We start from the raw sequence: 20,535 nt of genomic DNA, 5'->3' as shown, positions 1-20,535 counted from the left end.
AAAGGTGGGTGAGCTCTCACTGCAGCTACGAGAGCTTATCGCTGCGAAAAAAAAGACGCAGACTACAGCGCGGACGGACGTGGTGCTCTCAGAATCCTTCTGGAAGCAAGTCGCGGCTCAGCAACGCGAGCAACGGCTCCGAGTGGAAGCAGAGCACAAGCGACTTCTACAGATCGTCAACTCGCAAAATACATACATCGAGAACATGGGGATCGGACTACGCGAATGTCCGAGCTCCTTGAACACTCTTCAGCTATGTACAGATACTGTGGATCGATTCGACGACATCAAGTGGCTACGACTGATGCCACGTACATGTTGTATGAAGTGTATCTCCAGGAAGTGAATGACAGCTACACTCGCGTCGATAAAGTGTTCGAAGAGTGCGCCATTGACTCGATGCCTATAGACTCTGTGAGCTGCATCCATCCGCACAACCCCAATGGCAACGTACACTACACCCAATACGCCAACAAGTTTCTGTATCCGCTTGACTGCGAGAGCACGTGCAACGGCATGTGGGAGGTCTCCAAGTTGCCACACCGACGTTTCTTCGTGCTCGACTGACTGGTTCTCCGTTGCTCGCGCTGACCCGTTGAAGGTGCCTGTGGCGAGGGACTATAATGCCGTGGCTGCTTCCGCTGACGAGACGATAGCTGTCTGGTCCTTGAGCTGTTAGGCTGGCGATTGGCTGGTGTTTGGGCAGGTGTCGATGGCGTCATCTGGCCAGATCTGCTGGGGGCACGACCACCACTAGCATGCAGCTCCGACACAGCGTTTAATCGCTCGTGGATGACATCAGGAGTTTGAGCGTGATGGTCACGCTTGCCAGGGGCATGGGAAGACATTGGTGTGTGAAGCGAATTGGAGACTGATGGACTACATAAATCATAAGATTATTCCTCAGGGTTTTGTCTGGTACAACTTCAAGCGCTCTGGACAAAGTTTTGCTTAGTAAACAGAGTTTACAGTTTATTTGCAAACTTTTCTCTGAGTTAAGGTTTTTAAAGTTTTGCGAGTTTAGACCCCTAAACGCTAACAGCTCTAGCAGTGAGTACCCTGAAGAGATCGAGCAGCCTGGCTGTGTATCATCGTATGACTTAGACTTGCCCACTTACCAATTCCAGCCAATGCAAGTTTGGATAAGGATGGAATCACTGCTCGTGTACATGTTTCGGATCCATGAATTAACCAGCTTTAACGTCGTCGTTCGTGCATTTGTAAGCGGCAGTTCCAACTCCCGCTCGTGGGTAAGCGATGTCTCACTTGATTAATCGTAGGTAACAATGTCATCCGCCCTTGCGAACCCCTTTTCTCTCTTACAGCATAAGTTTGAACCCAAAATAATGAAGTTTGAAAGAGGTGTGTCACCCCTACATGCTGGTCAAAAACAACAAGTACGCAATGATATCTCATATCATTCGACAGCACTCTTGCATTTGCCGACTCGAAAGTTAAGTAGCACGGCACGATGAAGACCAAGATTAGTCTACATGAGGTCACCACAGCCACCATAGAGGAAACGCAAACGTGGTCCAGTATCGTGCTCAAGACAAGCTCACGTCGCCATCGATATCAACACCGACCGCGTCCAGTATCATCTTCACCTCGAGCTAGAGCACCCGCTACCGGGGCCACATCTTGCTAATGCGGAGTTTATGACGCTGACGTGGCCTGTAGGTGGCATCTGGAAGATCATGGGCCTCAGTGACAACAACCGCAAGGTGCACTGCATGTCGTGGCGCAAGACCGAGATGAACCACGTGGAGGTGGAGGAACTCGCCAAAAAGGTTGAGATCGCAAGCCTTTCCACTGATCCAGCCAAGGTGAACAGCTCAGCATTGGCAACCGCTAAAGCTGACGACTTGCCACCAACTTTGTTCCCGTGGAAGATGCAGCTCGGCAAGTGGGGGCACAAGCCTCATTGGTTCCTTCGTGACGTCATGCCTCCGAATGTTGCGGACAGTGCTGGCAGTAGCCACCCGGGCCCATTGACGGCCCATTTAATGGCTGGTTTTTCGCCGCTAGAGGTTGAAATCGAAGTGAATGCTATTACCTCTGTGGACACGGTGGGCCAAACGTTCACAGCTGATGTGACGTGGGAAGTTACGATGCCGGCTATCATCACCACAATCCGAGAAGACTCAGTACTACGTGAGCTCATGGACATTCTCGCGTTCGATGAGAACCAGTTTGAGTTCACGAACGTCAACTCGATGCAAGAAGAGCGCGAGATGACGTCCAGTCTGTCACTAGCGGGGCCTGTTCACTTCACAGACTCAACTAGTTTAGCGTTGCCAGTGACGGCGACGTCGGAGTATCTGAGTCACCTGCAATTCAGTCGTCGAGTGGTGGCTGCGTTTAGTGAAGAGATGACGCTGCGCAGTTTCCCTGTGGACCAACAGAAGCTCACGTTTGCGTTCTCTACGGGGACGGGGGTGAGGAAGTCCCTGCGGGTCACACCGGGAGCGGTAGACGCAGGCACGTTCGCCATCGCCAACTACAAGTTAGGCAACGTCTTTGATGTGGTACATTACGATAAGGTGTTCGTCGGTGAGATCGACGCTGAAGGTGACAAGAAGAGTATTCGATTCGAGATGATGTTGGAACGACGACCAGGTTACTACATGACGAATGTAGCCATTCCAGCTGGTATCATCACGTATTTGTGCTTTATCTCGTACGCTCCGCTCTCGGATGGCTCGCTTATGGACACTGGTGACCGCGCTCAGATCGTGTTGACCCTGTTGCTGACAGCTGTGACGTTCAAGAACATGGTGGCGTCCTTAACGCCGCAGATCTCGTACTTTACGACACTGGATCAGTACGTGTTTTTCTGCTTCATCATCGCGTGTTTGGTGGCGATCGAGAACGCACTGTCCCCGTTGTTTGTAGGACTCTTCCCGTCTCGTGAGAGCTGGCAAGAGCACAGTTTGTTGGGCTTTCCCATTGGCTTCTTCACCCTTGTCAACATCGTCTGGTTCGTATCAATCGTTCGATCTGTAAAGAAGCGTACACGAGCGTCCGACGCACTCGTGAAAGTGCACGAGGCTATCCGAGTGATATCTGCCTCAATCCCACGCGGACATCGCGAGGATGTATTGCATAAGTACATGCAACGTTTAGATATCCTCAAGTGCGATCTCCCTACCATCCGCTGCACTGAGTTCGGGTATCTACATGTTCAGTTACCAAATGACAAGAGTTTTCGGACTGAGGGGATCGATGCCAAGGCGGCGCTGCATGCTGCGAGTCGTCATCAGGCGGATCGAGAGTTTGATACTTTCAAAGAGATCTACGACGAGCTACATCCATCAGTGTCGATGCTGTGCTCGGCAGATCTTGACACTGATAAGCCACTACGCGCTGCTAAGCCCAACGACGCGTTCTTGGCAGGCGGAGGAGACCGACGTCGCTCCGTTATTGCACCCAGCAGCCCCGTAGATTCACACAGCCAAGTGACGCGACGTCGCGCGTGGCCAAGGACGTCAGAGTTCGAATGACCACTCAAGTACCGTAAGTTGAAGTGGATCCTAGTCTAGGATTGCTATAGTACAAAATATACAATTTGCTGGTCTCCATTATTAATAGCTATGTGATGGACTATGTGGACTCAGATTTTTCATTTGTGTTTTGTAAGCTCAAGTGCAATGTGACTTTTCCGTCATTTTGAAGAGCGTTCCGTGCTCAGATCTGATTCCATCTTCATCGTCGAAGTTGTTCGGATGGCGTTCCGAAGTCTCCGGATAACTCGTCGCGCAATGCAGCTCACTCCGTTCTGGCCGTACACATCCGTGCGTTTGTCACTATACGTGCTGCTGCTCTTCATGAGCCAGACACGCCGTGCTCTAGTCAGCGCCAGTCCCAGCGCCAAAGGTGCTTGTCAAAGTCTCCTTTTCTTCGAGTCGTTTCAATCCACTGACTAGCTCTGTATTATTTCCGTCTCGTTTCATTGGCATTCTCCAGCCTCTAAACGAATGGAGATCCGTGAGCAAGACTTCTCCTTCCAAGGTGCAGACGTGTGGGTTCATCTCGCCGTCTAAAGCTTCACTAACTGGCTTTTATCCGTTGTGATACACTCGTGTGTGGGTTGATTCTGCGTACTCGGTGGCTGTAGATGGCGCCCGAGAGCGACCAGTAATTGAGGTAGTGACCAAAGACGTCAGAACTGCTGATATTTTCAACGTTATGCAAGGTACGACAGCTCTACTGCTTCAGGAAGAGAGCTGCGTGGTGCTTTTTGCTCATGCCCCATACGCTGTTGCACTCTGCATGGTCTCAGCTATCGGAGGCGAGCAGGACGATCCAGAACCCGCTGCGTCGTGGTGGAAAGACGCAGTAACCGAGGAATTCACGCGGCAGGACGTCGTGGTATTGGCTTTAATCGCAATTTGCGTGTTGCGACTAGTGATTTTCGTGCTCCAAGTAACGTGGAAGCTTGTGAGGCTGCCAATACGATGGTTTAATGCACTGAAGACAGACACGGATGGAGCGATCGAAGAGAAATACAGTTTGGAGACGGTAGTGCGACGGAGGAAACAGGTGGCCATTGTGCGCTTCTGCCATCTGCAGTTTCTATTAGTGATCGAGAAATTGAAGCGAGAAATGCGAGACGCAAAGAAAGAAGACACGCAGCAAATGGTGGCGACGTTGGAAGTGTCTCAACACGAAGACGACGAAGAAGTGACGCTGGCGGAGATGCTAGCGACGTTGCAGAAGATTCGAGCACAAGACAGCAGCTTTAATGCGAGTGAGGTGGAGGAGCATCTTGCAGACATTAAACAAGACGTGGAAGACGAAGAGGACGTCGATTCAGGTCTTCAGGAAGCGTGGGAGCGCCTGCAGGAGATTTATGCGTCGTTTCTGCGTATTCAAGCCACAATTATCCGTCGACAAAGGCGAAGAATGACGTGGCAACCGCAGCACCATGAACAGCATGACGAGGAGACATCTCGACGTCGTCAGCGGCGATCTCCCAGCAGCGAAGACCCGACGGATGAGGTTTTGCAAGAGCTACAAGAACTAACAAAAGAATTGCCGCAGGGATTTACAGCTGATATGTTCACCTCTCTAGGTAATGCCATGCACGGAAAAATGGTAGCTGCTGAGCCCAAGACAAGCCCGAATCCTTCTCCACAGCCGGAGATCAAGAGCCCATACACCGTCAAGACAGCTCCCCTACCAACAGCAGCGAAATACAGCGCCACGGCCCAGAAGGCGGCGTAGACAAGACTCAAGTCTGCAGTAGTAGAAGTCTTTATTAGGACGTAAGTAGAACGTAGGAGACCGAGCTGTGCGTAGGTAGGGAAAACCATGTAACATATCCACGATACAAACCTCTCGTAGCAAGTCCGTTTCGCTGCTCTTTGCGTGTCCGTTATGTGGGATTTGACATGCTCGGCCACGGTTGCTTCAACTTGACCAGTCATTAAATGAAATCCCTCACTTTAGTGTCTATTCTGAAACCAACACAAAGGTCTCATGGGGAGTTTTGACGCGGGATGGTTCTGGGAAACAGCCCAATGAAATCAGGCGCGGCGCCGCGCCCTCGACACTTCGCCTTGAGGCTCGAGAGACGCAAGATGCAGCCTTCGAGCAGACTCCGACTGCGTGTGGGACCCAGCGCCGCCTCTTTGAGCTGCACACGGCGACTGTTAACCGTCGCCTTCCTGCTGCTAAGTGCCAGCGACGCTCGGCGCGCTGTGGCCGAACGCTCGCATCGTACGTAAGCCCACTGAGCTCTGGCTATTTAGAATTAGATCTAATGTTTGTATGTAATTTATTTCCCAGCTTATCGACGTGTGGAGATCCGCGTAGAGGATTTCTCGTTCTCGGACGGCCCTGAAGAGAAGCAACAAGTCGCTTTTGAGGCTCGTGACATTAGAGGCTCCGAATTGGCGGATGATGTCCGTATAGACAGGTGGGAGACGGCAGAAGAGCCAAGAGAGGAGAAAGAAGCGCAGGTCGAGAAGCTTCCGGATGTTCTTATAGAGGAAGAAACGCTCGAACACCCAGTGGAAGCCATTGTCACTATACAGGAAGATGCAAAGTTGAAGAGATACGCGTCGTACCGTACCGCTGTGTGGTGGTGGAGTCACGACAAGACGGAGCTGACGACACAGGAACAAGCCGCGGTACTGGCAGTTGTGGTGACGATGCTGACGGTTCTTGGCCTTGGTGTGGCGCTGGTGTGGCATCTGGGCTGGTTCTTATGGCGACTGTATCGAGAACGACGCACCTTGAGCAGGTTATTTAATGAAGAGGACTCCGAAGTGCTGGAACAGGAGCTAGGTCGATTCCCCGCGGATCTTCTATCGCTGAGGATCAAACAGGTCGCGTGTGTGCGACTTCGACACTTGCAGGTGCTGTGCAATGCGAGAGACTTTAAACAACAGCTGGAAGCCGTGGAATTCCGGGAAATCGAGATGGAATTAGTGAATCTGCCGCTGCATCCGACGTCAAGGAAAGAAATGACGTTCGCTGAGATGATGACAGCCGTGGAGGAGATTGCGTGTCGAGGAGAACAGGTGGCAGTGGAGATGATGCAGCTTGTCGTTCCTCCTCGTTGGAAGAGCTACGTGGACGAGAACTCGTGGCTAAAGGCACAAGACGAAGGGCTACAGAATTTACACGTGGAGAACGCTCGCGTCCAGCAGCTTTCCGAGCAGATATCCGAGCTCATTGTAGCGAGAATGAACTCGAGCGAGCCTCTACCCAAGCCAGTCTTCCTGTTGCTATTGGCGTCACTACGTCAGAGCTCTGGAACTCCGCCACAGAATGGAGCTAGTACCAACGCCACGTCTAGCGAGATGGACGCGTTTGCGAGGTGCTGGAGTGGCAGTATGACGATGAGTGGCAGTGTGGCGAATCTCAAGGACAAGGACGAGTTCAATTTCCTACTCAAAGCGTACGACGAGAAGTCGGAACAGCAAAAAGTCCAACAAGAACTACAGCGTGCGATCGAGTACTTCCAGTCAGCTCACGAACCCGAACACGAACAGTTGCTACTATTAGAGAACGCCGACAATGCGAGCAATAGCCAGATCATACAGCGCACCAAGCAGCTGGGAGCTACGACCGCTGCTAGTAGTGGAGCTACGGCTGCATCTATGCGGCGTTTGGAGCGCTGGGTGGACCAAGCGGAGATGATGGAGATGACGTTCGTTGAAGAAGTGGAGAGTGCGCAGTTTATGCTGGAGGATGCCCGACGCGACAGCTTCTGCGCTGCTATCGTGAGTAACGAAGGCAAGGGACTCGATAGCGTCCAGACGTTGGCAACCAACTTCGTGGCGCTCGGAGCGAAACGCGAAGACGCCATCTTGAAAGCTGGCGAGATTCTAGCCAATCGCTCCAACATGATGCTCTTGGTGCACAGTCTGCGCGGCATGTTCGATCAACTACGCAAGCGAGACATCATGAAGATGAACGAGCGTCGCAGTCGAGACCGCGCGAAAGCGCACGATAAACGCGAGCGGATGGCGCAGAAGTTCCTGAATAAACAGCGACTAATCGCTGAAAAGATCGACCGCACACGAGAAGCTCAGCGGCAACGAGAAGAGGAGGCGCGACTGCAACGACGTATGGACGAGTTGAAGGAGACACGCGCGCAAAACGCTCGAGATCGAGCGAGTTTCGTGTGGACAGTCACGAAAACCGACGTGTTGGTGGTGCTGGTGATCATGGCCGTTGTGTTTTTCGAGAACCTGCGCGAAGTGGCGTTCGTCAAGCCGCTGTGTCAGCCAGACGAGCAACAACACTGGTGGATGGTGTCTTGGTGGGCGCCTAGTTCGCTTCAGGTTTTCGGCTGTGAAGTAGCGTACGGCATGAAGATTCTGGGGATTTTACTGGCGCTTGGAGTCCTTTTCTTTGCGGTGGCGCAGCTGAATTTGGTGGCTGTTATGCTGCCTGTACTGGGAGCTATCGCGCTGTATTATCTGCGTGACGAGTGGATGAACATGCTCGTTCGTCTTCCGTTGCTACTCGTCATTTACGGCTTTAACTCGGCCGTTCTGTACCTGTTTAACCGCTCTGAAGAGCACGGTAATGACGGTAAGGCACAGAGCAAAGAGACAGGCGTCCAGGCTACCAAACAGCGGAGTATGTTGCTGTACGTCGTGTTCCCGTTTTTGTCGCTGCTTCTGACGGTGGCAACGGGTGTTGGGGTCGCGTGTGATGCTCCAGAACAGTGTGTTGTATCGGCTTATAAGGCCACGACACCCGTGCTTGCAGGTTTGTGGGAACTCGCACGAGGAGCGTATCGATTGTAGAAGCTAGAGCGTCGACGGGGGGTGATCGGAACACCACAAAGCCGTGCGTTAGTTTGCTGGCTCATTGACCAGGGGGATTTTTTATTTGAATTGTGTACTGCTACTAGACATCAAGACAAGACATTGGGAGGTTGGAAGACTGTCACGAATCTTTGAATTAAAGCTCAAATGTGGACAGGTTTGTGTCTGGTCAGGTGAAGAAGACGCACAACACAGCAGCGAGGGTGCCGGCTGCAGCGACACCGAAGCAGACTTCGTCTTGCCACTCCACGCCAATAAACAAGCGGTCGGCGTCGAATGCAGTCGGTCGACACGGCGTTTTGATCGTATCCTCTCTACGTTCCTTGCGTGTGTGTGAGGAACGTGTAGAGAGAACTGCCTTCTCTTTCTCGACTGATAAATCACTGTCGTTTAAGACTGCGAGACGAGTGCCGTCCTCGCTCGATGCGTCGTCGTCCTCAGTGTCGCTGTACAAAACTGTAGGGATCAAATCTTCAAACTACACGACGCATCACTTAGTGACTGCATACTCAAGTGTAAGTGATGACGCTCGTACCTGAAGATCTCGTCGGAAAATGTGGTCCGAGTAGCGCTGCAACATCTGCACGAAGCAAATACCAAGCTCATCCTTGTTGTCTGACAGTCCGATAATTTTCCGGTGATATTTTGTGGTAAATGTGGTGAAGACCTGCCGAGCACTCCGCAAATATTATTGTGGGAATTAGGATAGAATTGTTCGTCGATCTCCTTTACCTTTTGAGATTGGTCGTGCATGGAAAACCATCGGAAGACGTTCATGAGTGCGTCGAGACATTCACGTTGTTCGATGCCGACCAAGTCCACTGCATTCACCAGCGGGTACAACATTGATAGAGGGATGGACTCTTGACTCGCTGCATCTCTCTCCTTTGTTAACAAATATTCCAAGGTCGAAGACAGCATACTACTCGCTTCGCAATGCACCAATGGCGTCTCCAGTTGTGTCAAATACGACGTTAATAATGCGGCGAGAACGCGGCATTGGACAGCAGTTTTGGTTCGCTGCTGTCTGAACAGCCTTTTAATCACCACAAACGCTTTCTGCTCTTGCAAAAGTCCGTCATTCTTAACTTCACTCGGCACCCACTCGAGAAGAGCCGCGTGTAGTCGGCGCTGTAGTTCTGTAGTCTGTTCATCCACCAAGTCTGACGTGGCAGCATTCGAAAAGAAATCGGCGAGTTCTGCGTCCGTCACCACATCCGCCGTCTGCGATAGGAACATGAACAGATACAGCGAAATGATGCGGAGCAAGTGCAGCAGAAGGCTGTCGGCGTCGCCCACATCGCATCCGGGCTCCAGTTCCTGTATACCCGCGGGAGATTCATCAAGTCTAGACGCGTCCGACCGCGTCATTGCCGCTATACGCGCCGTCATTAGCAAGTAGCTTCGCCGATACGGACGGGTTTAAATTTGTCCGAGCGATCGGTGGGCCGGGCGAGTTCTTTGGTTGAAGTAGCAGCGGTTTCTAGCGCTGCAAGTTTGATGCTAGTGTCAATGCAACAGATAATCGAGAAACGTCCCACTGGCTCACGTGAAACCTCGTGCAACTGAGACGATGCCTGCCTCCAGGTCAATGTTCAACTGAGCAGATGAAACGCAAAAGACGCTTGGGTGGGTGGACTGCAAGGCGTGATCCACACAAACCAATAATGGGATCGGCGTGTTCAAATCTGGGGGTATGATCATCTCTAGTCGGTAGGTTACGCCATTGCGTAACTACTGCCTGTCCATGGCATCTGAAGGACCGATCTACAGCAAGCTGCAGCCAGCGTTAGGCGTCTTCGCTCTGCTTGTGACTCTATACATCATTCCACCAGAGTCTGTGGGGCGTCTGCTACGTCTTCTAGTGCTCGTGTACCTGATTCTGTCTCTTCTCGATGTGTTGTTGACTCGCTACCATCGCCGGAACTTCTCGTCTTCAGAGCCCGAGCCTCAAGCCAAGCATGTTGCGCTTGTCACAGGAGCGTCGTCCGGACTGGGCAAGGAGATGGCATACCAACTTGCCGGGAAGCGGTATTCCCTTCTACTAGCAGCGAGAACAGAGTCCGTGCTGCAACGGATGCAGATGGAGATCGAACAGGCCCATACTGGGGTCAAGGTGTCGTTCTGCGCATGCGACTTGGCCTCTGAGACGGGCATTAACGCTTTAGTGGCACACGCAGCCAAGAACGGACTCGTTGTCGACATTCTCGTGAACTGCGCCGGGTTCTCCATCACCAGAGACTTTGTCAGTCTTTCGCAGACGCAGGTGACGCAGATTATGGCGCTGGATATGGCGGCGGTGGCGCAGCTTACACACGCGTTCGTGCCGCCGATGGTGGAGCGTGGAGTTGGTAGAGTGCTCAACATCGGCTCGATGGCTGGCTCGGTCGTGACGCCATCCGCCGTGTTGTATAGCAGCGCCAAGGCTTTCGTTATCAACTTCAGTCAAGGACTCGACTACGAGCTGCGCGGCACGGGCGTCACCGTCACGTGCTTCTGTCCGGGTCCGGTGCATACGAACTTTGGACACATTGCAGCTTGCGACGACGCTATCTACATGAACATCCCTGGGACTGCATGCACACCCAAGGACTGTGCGATGCTGGCTCTACAGGCGATGTTCCGTGGTCAGATGATGGCGTACGATACCTGGTTTGCCCAAGTCTCGGCGTTCCTCGGCGCGTGCGTGTCCCCACGGCGTCTCCTTGCTGCAATCTGTGCCGTGTGTATGAACGCGCCTAACAAGGCGGCGCAAATGCTTCGCAGCTAGAGAAGAGGCTCTTATCGAGACCAACAAGAAGGATTAAACAGTTCTACATCATTCTTGATTTCAAAACTTCACATACATGGGCTCTATGAGCTTTGAGTGTCTAAACGAGCTCCAGGGCGTCGAAGACAACCGACGCAGCAGGTATTTCTCGGCCGGGTCGCTAGCACCGCTAGCAATCGACAGCGTGATGGTGTTCGACCCCGTCTTAAGAGCAGACGACGGGATGACGTAGTCGTACAGCTTGTAGTTGCCGAGAGTGACACCGCGGGTGATACCACGTGTCTTGATCCCCACAGATTCAGGAAGCTCAGCCGTCCAGTCGTTCACAATGACTCTGGAGCGCGCACCGGCCTTGGCGAGAGTCAATCCGATCTTGAGCGTCCTGGACTCCGCGGCCTGCGCGTCCGTCAGGTCGAAAGTGATTTTGATATTGTCGTTGGCGGCTCGGAACTGAGCAAGGGGAACTTGCTGCTGTCGTCTGTACCAGCGGCAAACGTGGTCGGGCCCCACGCAGACATACGCGAGTCGCTCGGGTGCATCTTCTGGATCTTGTCGGCGTTCAGGAAGCCGTCGGGAGTGCCATCCCACTCACCGATACGAAAGATGGGGCTCTTGACGAGCTCGTACGTCACGTCAATTGTCTGCGTCGCGGACTCACCCTCAGCCACGGTAACGGAGGCTGTGCTGACAGCCAACTGCTTCTTGTAGACGGTGGCCTTGTAGGTGCTAGGCTTCATCTTGGGGGACGTGAACGTCTTGGACCCAGCAGCCACCCTGGTCCAGTACTGAGCGTCGGCGTTCGAGAACGTTACAACAACGCCCGAGTCTTCCAGAACGCCGTTCGCATCTGTGATCGTACCGGTGACTTCGCCACGCTTCGCATCCGGGACAAAGCCAGTCAGAGTCTGGTCTTGAAAGAAGGAGAAGTCAAGTGACGAAGGTGACGGAGCAGCACCGCTTGTGAGCGCAAGCGCGTACGGACCGTGGAACCCGTAGCGGTACTCTTCGATACGCGTGTGGTCCGAATTCATGTAGAACGTGAGCTCGTTAGACACGTCGAGTTTGTTGTTGATGTCGCGGAAGAACGGACCGCCACTCGACGTCTCGTATCCGTGCTCGGAAATCACCAGGTAGACGCCAGCAGCGGTGCTGTTGACACCGTGGACAGCATCGTCAATGAATGGTACAGCCGAGTAGTATTTCGAACGGGTGATCCCTTCACCGTTTTGCATGACATCGGTGGCCTCAATTGCAGTCATACCAGACTCGACAGTAGCTTCGAGGATACCCTGGTTCATCACGGCCTTGTCCAAGCGAGCAAGGAAGCGCAGTTCCGGCAGCACCAGGTCTTTCGAGTGGTATGTACCCATGTACACTACGTTCTCGCTGGGACGGAAGAAGTAGGATTGCTCCAGTCCAGTCTTCTTGCAGTTGACGTGGATCGTCTTCTTGTCGTCATTCAAAGCTTCGATAGTCGATGTTGTCCCCGAGCCCAAACCCGAGTTCACGTGCGTACCCATGGACTTGTACTGCAGCTCCTTGTCGTTGTAGTTAATGGACACGATATCGCACGTCGACTGCCTCATGGAAATGGTCAAACCCGCTCCCGTGCTGATAACGTATTTATCGGCGTTTGTGGTGTAGCCGAAGTCCGTGGCCGCGGAGGTCATTGCAACCAAGGAAGCTGCCGCGAGTGAGGCAAGAAGACGACAAGGCAGCATTTTGAAGCACTAGTTGACGAAGACACGGAGAGTTGGCAAATGAACTCAAATGCTGGAAGGTTTAAAGAGCAAATAGGAGTGAGGACGCACGCTGCATCTGCCACACGGTGTTCGTGAACGAGGAATACGAGCAGCACGAATGAAGCAGGTTCAGAAAGCTGTCGAGTTGTACTCCGAGGCTATCATCTTTATCTTGTGCAGCATCAGGGCTGAGCTTTGCCATCAAGGACCGTCACTGCCACAGACTGCAGTCTTCAAGGTTGGCGGTCAAAGACCAGTTATTCCCGCAATTACCATAATCCAGTACTTGATCGTCTGCAAAGCGAGCAAGGGTCACGATTGATACTATTAAACATGTAGTGTCTTCTTTCTTTTAATCCCATTATACTGAATTGTAAATTACCGCTGTTGAATTCTGACACGAACTCCATGACTTTGCTCTTGGTGACAAAAGTTATTAAACAGCTGTCGACAATACATGTATTGGTTTAGAGACGAGCTTCACCTGATAACGACAAACAGATCAGTTTACTTTATTTTAGCCATAGTGCAAAAATCATTTATGCAGGTAGGCAAAGTCATAGAGCCCCCTACTGACCGAGCTACCCCTTACAACCTGAAATGTACAATAGATCTCAATCTTTGACACAGTTTTGTGCTCACTGCGAAAGTTGTGGCTATAACCTTCGCACACTCAGACTGCCTGTCAACAAATTGATATTATTCAGGTAATTCCATCCAATCAGACCGGCTAATTTTTCAGCGCGCTGTCCCCAAAAAAAGGTTATAAATGATTTTTATTGATATTTTACCCGACAAAATAAAAGCGACAATAATTGGGGCACCGAATGGAACCAATCTTTGTAACAGTTTTATATGGCAGCTTCGCCTATACTCCTAAGCGAATAGGATCAACCTTTTTCGTAGATGGTGCTGCACGTGCTAAAGATAGAAGAAGTCTACATAATTGAGCAATTGAGGTGCATGTATAGCTATCTGCTACTTTTGTCGCCGCTATGGTATGCCACAATTCCCCCATAGGATACTTAAGTACGATTTTTCCAGTATCTGCCACACCATACTAGAATCAAGATATTTTCGTTCTCATTTTGTTAAAAAAATATGTCATGCATCTTACGCTGGCTCACAAAAGAGGTTTTGGTCTTACTGAAGCAGTTGACTCGGAATGTCACTTGAAGTAATGGCGACTAAGTTGCATTAGAAAAGAAGTGGGTGAAGCGTTGTTCAATGTAGCACTGCCTTGTACACGATCACGACACAAACCGCCGAACACTATGGACTGACTCGCCTAAGAGGCGCCGAGCACTAATAATACGAAGGTCTGAGTGACTCAGTGAGGCGCCTAAAAATTATAGGCTACCAAATTTGTGCCAGCTCCGCTTTTTAAACCATTTTAAAAAAAAAACGTAAATGCTAGCGAATGGGATTACGGAATGCTACTTCTTGCACGGAGCGAGTCCCAAGAGCAAAGACCGAATGTAGCTATTGGTAGTTTGGCAGGAGAAATTTATCAGCATGAATGGCTATTGAAACACCATGTACCACACTACAGTACTATTTTAACATTTATTACAGTATTAAATCATAACACTAAAATATGCAGGTTTTAAATGACCTTATAGTACATCGAGACAAGACGCTCGTAGAGTCTAATAATTGCGGTTGTTGACAGCCGACATCGCTGTTTACGATTCTGGTTGAGTCAAATCTTGATTCCCAGCTTACAATTTGTCGGTCTTGCAGCAATAACTCGGAGGATCAGGGAGCTACACGATGTCAGCACTTACGATTTTGCCTTATGTAAATGGTTGTGCTATTTCGTCCGCCTATCATTTGTTCCAACTAATTATCCGGCTATACATATATACAAAAGGATCAAACGAGAAAAGGAAAAGCTTAGCTTTACAAATATAGGGACACACTTGACTTGACATGTTACGCCGTCGGCTCTAGGTAGAATCCCAGTTATTACCAACGGTGTGAAATTTCATTAATCATGCACTAGTTTTCAAACCAACCTACGACCAAATAATCTGTCATACAAGTAAGCAAATTGTTTTGTTATAAAACCAAAACATGTACCGGTACAGTAGTGAATTTATTACAAAAACAAGTAGTACGACAGATTTATTTATTAATTGGGCTCGACACAAAATATGTGTGTTTTTGTGATAATCATGTAATAAAGGCTGCTTTACCTGATTTGTATGCGTGTACAATTTCTTAAATCGAGCACGAAATGCTTCAATATATAAAACACTCGTCTATTGTATCCCTACAGAAAACCGAGCCTTCAGCATCCTGTACGGTATTGTTGTTGGTACATTATTACGTTAGACATTGTGCTTAAAAGTGAGTACCGAGCTCTCGAAACAGCCACTTCAAAGAATAAAGTGGTTGTTTTGAGAGCCGAAGTGCGGGTAGTACCAGCAAAAAAAACAGAAATACCGGTAGTACTATGTTCAGTACCCGGGAATGAGGGAGTCGTTCCAGGCGTCGTACCGCAGACTGGGAGTGTGACGGGGTCACACAGCACCTTGCGCTTGAAGAAGTCGGCTTCCGAGAGTATACAAACTCTCAGTGAACAGTAGTTATGTAATGAGGCACAAACCAGTGTACCTCAGGCTACATAAAGAGTGACCCGTCACTCTTGTGGGCACCTGGTACACGGTAAACTCCCGCGGACGTGAGCGATGAGACCAAGCTCGTAGGTCTCAAACGCAGCCACGCGTTCGTGTTGGTCGACAGGCGTCACCACCGCCAAGCTGCGGAGGACATCTTGTCCAAAGATGCCTCCCATCTTCCGAACAGACACGTACTGTGAGTCGCCCAAGCGAGGAAACTCATTTCGGTCCATCGCGGCTCAAACGTTGAGCGCACAGAGGAGTCAAGTAGTTCAATCTACCCGCGAAGGTGTAGAATTGACTACGGCTGCTACCAAGTGTGACGGGGTCCCACAGCACCTTGCACAGAGAAAGTGCTTGAGGGTATTTACTACCCGAGTGAGCGTTAGTCCACGTGTTCCTGGCCTCAGAGGGAACGCTTTGCTACTTAGAAGAGTAGATTGAAGACTGCTGTATTTATAGGTAAGCTTAGCTTGGGTCCTATACAAACTAGAGGCTACCTATATTGGAGCTAAGTAGTCATGCCCTGACTGGCTCCGAGAGCACCTGGTACCGTGTACCAGGTGTCCACAAGAGTGACGGGTCACTCTTTATGTAACCGGGGGCACACTGGATTGTACCCCGTTACAGAATCAAAGACACTTTTCAGAGCTCTATTCCAGAAATTCTACTGCTCTCTCTCTTCATTTCACCTTGTCATGAGCGCTAAGATCGTGATGAGGCTTAGCACCTGGGCTGATATAAATGTTCAGCTTCAATGAGATAAAATTCGTTTATGACGCCCTAATTGTAAGTAACCGCGTTGAATTACAGTATATCGTGGAGTTCTTCAGTAAGATAAGGTAAGGTATTACGTGTTCGCGTAGCCAAATTACACCTGCGCTAAGCTCAACTTTGCTAGTCGGCGGCATAGATTGGTGTCCGCATACGTCGAGTCTCCAGTCATAGGTAGAGAGTCACATATTGTAGTCGAGAGTTCCTTCCAATTGCCGCTGTGGTCAGCGAGCCGTTGAAGTTTGTAGAGGTCTTGTTCAGTCCTTAGGCGGAATTCGGAGCCGCTGGAAGCGAGATCTGTATCAAGAATAACGGGAAGCGTGGTGCGAAGTTTTCCGCGCCACTTACCTGCTTCGTTAGGTGCTAAGTACGCCTTCATCTGGAGATATGCCGGGATGTCTTGTCGCCGAAGCATGTGGCCGAGCAGCCCCCATCGGGCTGCTGTGATCCGTTGTCGTAGTGGGCGTTCCTCGCAGATTTCGTAGAGAGCCGCGTTAGATGCGGCGCGGGTAACGAATATTGAGAGCGCTTTGGAGTTGGCGGCGATGAAAACGTTCCAGGCGGTGCAGGTCCGAGTTGGGCAGCGCCCTTGTCCCGCAGTTGTAAAGCAGAATCGGGAGAACGTAGCAGTTGTAGAGCCGGATGCGTGTTTTGTCGGTCAAGTAGTGTGAACGGAGCCAAAGGGCCCATAGACGACGTAGTGCAGCCGCAGCAAGGATTTTGCGCCGGGATGGATCTTCAGTGTCTCCGAGTAGAGAACCAAGTTTCCGAGTTGAGCGCCAAGTTTCTGCGGCAGCTCCAGAAAGTCGGTTTGCCCCGGATGGCCGTATATGGCGTTGCAATAACGTGGTTTCCGTCTTGGATATGTTCATCTTGAGGGAACAGCGGGCGAGGATTCCTGGAGCTTGCTCTAGGATTGTTGTGACGGCCGTGAGGTCTCTGCAGATGAAGTCGGCATCGTCCGCGTATACAACCATTTGCTCCTGTAGATCGTGGGGTACGTCGAGCTCGTTAGCTACTTCTCTTAATTCTGCTATTAAGTAAATCACAAACAAAACATGTGAAGGTGAGTCGCCTTGGGGTGTTCCCGTATTGTTGTCAATCGGCTTGAGGGTAATGTGTCCTGATCGAAGAGATAACGTGGTCTTGTGTAACAGTAGTCGTATCAGCCGGACTTCATCTTCTGGTAGGAAGCTGTCAAGAACGTCGAGCAGTTTCTGTCGGTCGATAGTATCAAACGCCCTGGACAGATCTATACCGAGAACGTGAATGCGTTCACAGTATTTTTGTACTCGGGCGCATAACCAGCGATGAGTCCATATTGCACCAGCAGTGCTTCGATGTTTCCGAAATTTACATTGGTGTGGAGATAGAAATTTGTTGACTGCTGGAGTGATGCGCTCAAGTACGATAAGCGAAATGGCTTGCCGGGTGCTGTTAAGAAGAGCAACTGGCCGTAGGCTTGAGCATTCCCCTCGGGGTTTGTTCGGTTTGGGTAGGCATAGTAGAAAGCCTTCACCGAGCTCGAGAGGCTCACCCTTTGTAAAGCTGTCGTTAACAAGTGACGCTAGTTTCGGGGCTAGGACTTCAGCACCATATTTGAGTAGCTCTGCTGGGATCTCGTCCGGTCTTGATGCTCGGCCATTGGTAAGCCGTTTAAGCGCGAAGAGGAATTCATCAGCTGTGATCGGGGTGTTTAGGGGACGCGCTGTCGTGTCCGTATCGATGGAGGGCCGCGTATCAACAAAAAAATGCTTTCGAAAGTGGTCACAAATAAGGGAGTTAGAAGTTTTCTGTACTTACCTTTGGCATCGCGTAGCATTATCTGTTGCATTCGGGCTCGGGTCACGTCGCGTACAGCTTCGTGAACTTGGGCCGTAGGGCCGTAGGGCTTAAATCTTCAGTCCGCTTGATCTTGTCATCGATAATCTTGGTTGCAAGGTCCCGGCATCGAAATCGTAACTGATGGAGGTTCTACAGTATTCGATGTTATTCTAATACTGTACGTTACTTCTAGCGTGTCCAAAAAATAATTTTGAAAATAGTTTTCTGTCTACAGCACGACACTGTTTATTGCGAAAGTTACAAATTGTACACACTTCGTCCTTATACTATATGCTCTCCTTCTGCCACAAAGAAGCTCAAAAGTCATGGATCCTGAGCTCAACTCACCTTCGACGACGCTCTTTAAGGACAAGCGCTTCAAAGACAGCAAGGTCGCGCTCTATGCTGTCCAAGACTACGCGCTTTACTACAATAAACGAGTTAAAGTTGCTCGACGCGGAGGCAAACACTGTCGTGGTATGTGCTTCCACCCAGGCGTGCCCATTCTACGTTCAGCTCTACCTGCACAACTCCAGGACAGACCACACCTGGTACGTGTCCAGCTCCGACCTGACACACTTGCCTGAGTGCACGTCGACTGCTAAGCCCACTCAACGTCAATTGGTGGAGAGCTCGAGTTTCCTGAAGGCTCTGGCAGCCACGCCCGATGGTACAGCTACACGACTGTTACGGCAACTTCAAGGGAAAACCAATCTACGAACGATCTATCGAGCCAAGCAGGTCATGAAGCAGAAAGTGTTGAACCAAGCGGGTAACTCGTTCCGGAAGATCCCGTTGTTCTTACAATTTGAACCCAGATTCCTTTACGAGGTCCGCAGAGTAAAAAACGGGGCTTTATCCAGAGCTTTTCTGAGCTGCTCTGTGTTCACGCAATTGACGGGTTTTAATCATCAAATCTATATGTTTGAAGTGACACCTTGCAACAACAGTGAAGCGAACTACCAAGGAGTGCAAATGGTCCTCCTTGGCAAAGACGGCAATTTGCGCAACGTAACAATTGCAGTGGCATGTTGTGACGATGGAGAACTATCGGTGGTTTTTCCGCTGTGTGGAAGACAGCGGCGTGGATTTGAAGTACTGTCCTGTGCTGTGTACTCTTGACGCGGAGCTTATAGCTGTGGCAAGTGAGCTGGGGCTTACTCTACGCTACTGCACAAGGTACATTATTGAACATGAGCTGGCCCAGATTGGGTCATTTAACAAGCATCACCATGCGCTGGTATGGGGGTTGCAAGGCTCGGAGAGGGAGGTGGAGTACGATAACCGCCTTGAATGGATCGGCAACCTGTGGGCCTGCTGTTGAAAAATATCTTGGACAACTTTGTTTAGAGAGCTGGGTTGTTGCGGGAATATTGGGAAAGTAGCGATGTAAGGATGGCGAAGACGGACGTTTTGCGAGACTTTGGAGCAGGAACAGATAGTTATTAGCGGAGCAGGAAGGTCAGTGATCTGCGTCTTGGAGGAAGCGGTGGTAATGTTGGGACTAGTTTTAACTGCTGCAGTTGGTACTTCATCAACCGACTCACCGGCGGGGACACTGGGTCAGCTAAGGGACTTGAGCGGGGCTCAAGACCTCTACGACGCACAATGCAGACATATTGGCGAGTACAAAGTTCGTCGAGCCTCGGAAACTGTGGCATTTGTGACGAAAGATGGATAAAGGATTCCAGCGCTCGTCGACACATGGACTTGCAGACTAGCACCTGTACGTGCACGTTCATCGGGCAGTATGCGATTCCGTGCCGCCATCTTATCGCGGTGCTGCTGTTCTGCAACCAAATGGATTCAGTCATCGAGCGTTTTGCTCCTGGCTATCTTGCGGAGAACTGCGCATTGACATTCGAGGGGAAAACAGTGGAATTACCGCTTAGCTCAGCTATCAGCGTTGATCCTGTCTGTGTTCCATCCATGATCGTTCCATCTTCTCAAGGAACAAAAGCAAATGCTAACACAAATTAAGAGGATATCGACTCAACATCCCGTCGAGGAACCAAGCGCCCAGCATCTGAGTCGACCAGCGCTGTCGCGAGCGAAGCTCAGTTGGTGGATGCCGAACCAGGCAGAGAACCTCAACGTGTACGGCTATGCAGAAAGTGTCGCGGGCCAGGACATAACTCCAGGAGCTGTCCTGGAATCCTGGACCAGGACTCGCTATAGATCAGCAAAGCACACGCTGTTTACTACTTCGAAGTACATGTACAAAGTAGCTTCGTAGTATCTCTATTACTTACTGTATAGATAATCTAATGCAGAGCACATGTATCAAGACCTGAAAATACGGCTACAGTACTACGCTGCAACTTGATTCATTAATAATAGCCGTATTTTGGTCAATTCACTGTTTGCATCACCCAACTTTTGCTTGCACTCGCAAAGATTTGCAGCAAGAGAGCGACATAAAGCAGCGATGAAGTGGTCTTCAACACAAAGTGCGAGCCAAAGAGGTCTACATGTACAGTACATCTACGATTAATCGCGAAAGCTGAAGCATT

General features: G+C 50.6%; 7 protein-coding genes across 7 annotated transcripts; 5 read left to right on the top strand and 2 right to left on the bottom strand.

The window, feature by feature from the left end:
• Positions 1 to 1,471: 1,471 nt before the first annotated feature.
• PITG_02373 (uncharacterized protein) lies at positions 1,472 to 3,503 on the top strand (the record flags this gene model as incomplete). Its single annotated transcript, XM_002907268.1, has 3 exons — positions 1,472 to 1,487; positions 1,558 to 1,790; positions 1,893 to 3,503. The coding sequence occupies 3 exons, from the start codon at positions 1,472 to 1,474 to the stop codon at positions 3,501 to 3,503; spliced, it is 1,860 nt and encodes a 619-aa protein (XP_002907314.1).
• Positions 3,504 to 3,977: 474 nt separating this feature from the next.
• PITG_02372 (uncharacterized protein) lies at positions 3,978 to 5,336 on the top strand (the record flags this gene model as incomplete). Its single annotated transcript, XM_002907267.1, has 1 exon — positions 3,978 to 5,336. One exon carries the CDS (start codon positions 4,189 to 4,191, stop codon positions 5,224 to 5,226), a length of 1,038 nt encoding a protein of 345 aa, XP_002907313.1.
• An 819-nt stretch (positions 5,337 to 6,155) lies between these two features.
• PITG_02371 (uncharacterized protein) lies at positions 6,156 to 8,267 on the top strand (the record flags this gene model as incomplete). The annotated part of the gene is made up of 2 exons (XM_002907266.1): positions 6,156 to 8,017; positions 8,099 to 8,267. 2 exons carry the CDS (start codon positions 6,156 to 6,158, stop codon positions 8,265 to 8,267), a joined length of 2,031 nt encoding a protein of 676 aa, XP_002907312.1.
• A 486-nt stretch (positions 8,268 to 8,753) lies between these two features.
• On the bottom strand, positions 8,754 to 9,527 carry PITG_02370 (uncharacterized protein; the record flags this gene model as incomplete). The annotated part of the gene is made up of 3 exons (XM_002907265.1): positions 8,754 to 8,781; positions 8,824 to 8,903; positions 9,021 to 9,527. 3 exons carry the CDS (start codon positions 9,525 to 9,527, stop codon positions 8,754 to 8,756), a joined length of 615 nt encoding a protein of 204 aa, XP_002907311.1.
• A 508-nt stretch (positions 9,528 to 10,035) lies between these two features.
• PITG_02369 (3-ketoacyl-CoA reductase, putative) lies at positions 10,036 to 11,058 on the top strand (the record flags this gene model as incomplete). Its single annotated transcript, XM_002907264.1, has 2 exons — positions 10,036 to 10,083; positions 10,126 to 11,058. 2 exons carry the CDS (start codon positions 10,036 to 10,038, stop codon positions 11,056 to 11,058), a joined length of 981 nt encoding a protein of 326 aa, XP_002907310.1.
• Positions 11,059 to 11,158: 100 nt separating this feature from the next.
• On the bottom strand, positions 11,159 to 12,779 carry PITG_02368 (polysaccharide lyase, putative; the record flags this gene model as incomplete). Its single annotated transcript, XM_002907263.1, has 4 exons — positions 11,159 to 11,218; positions 11,287 to 11,340; positions 11,392 to 11,501; positions 11,543 to 12,779. The coding sequence occupies 4 exons, from the start codon at positions 12,777 to 12,779 to the stop codon at positions 11,159 to 11,161; spliced, it is 1,461 nt and encodes a 486-aa protein (XP_002907309.1).
• A 5,569-nt stretch (positions 12,780 to 18,348) lies between these two features.
• Positions 18,349 to 19,932, top strand: PITG_02367 (uncharacterized protein; the record flags this gene model as incomplete). Its single annotated transcript, XM_002907262.1, has 8 exons — positions 18,349 to 18,503; positions 18,559 to 18,801; positions 18,862 to 19,000; positions 19,068 to 19,330; positions 19,427 to 19,483; positions 19,604 to 19,685; positions 19,739 to 19,831; positions 19,915 to 19,932. The coding sequence occupies 8 exons, from the start codon at positions 18,349 to 18,351 to the stop codon at positions 19,930 to 19,932; spliced, it is 1,050 nt and encodes a 349-aa protein (XP_002907308.1).
• Positions 19,933 to 20,535: the final 603 nt, after the last annotated feature.

The sequence above is a fragment of the Phytophthora infestans genome, genomic scaffold (genome assembly GCF_000142945.1).
Source record: "Phytophthora infestans T30-4 supercont1.3 genomic scaffold, whole genome shotgun sequence".
Taxonomy (NCBI): domain Eukaryota; phylum Oomycota; class Peronosporomycetes; order Peronosporales; family Peronosporaceae; genus Phytophthora; species Phytophthora infestans.
Note: the sequence above shows the minus strand (reverse complement) of the source record. Positions and strands in the feature narration are given on the sequence as shown.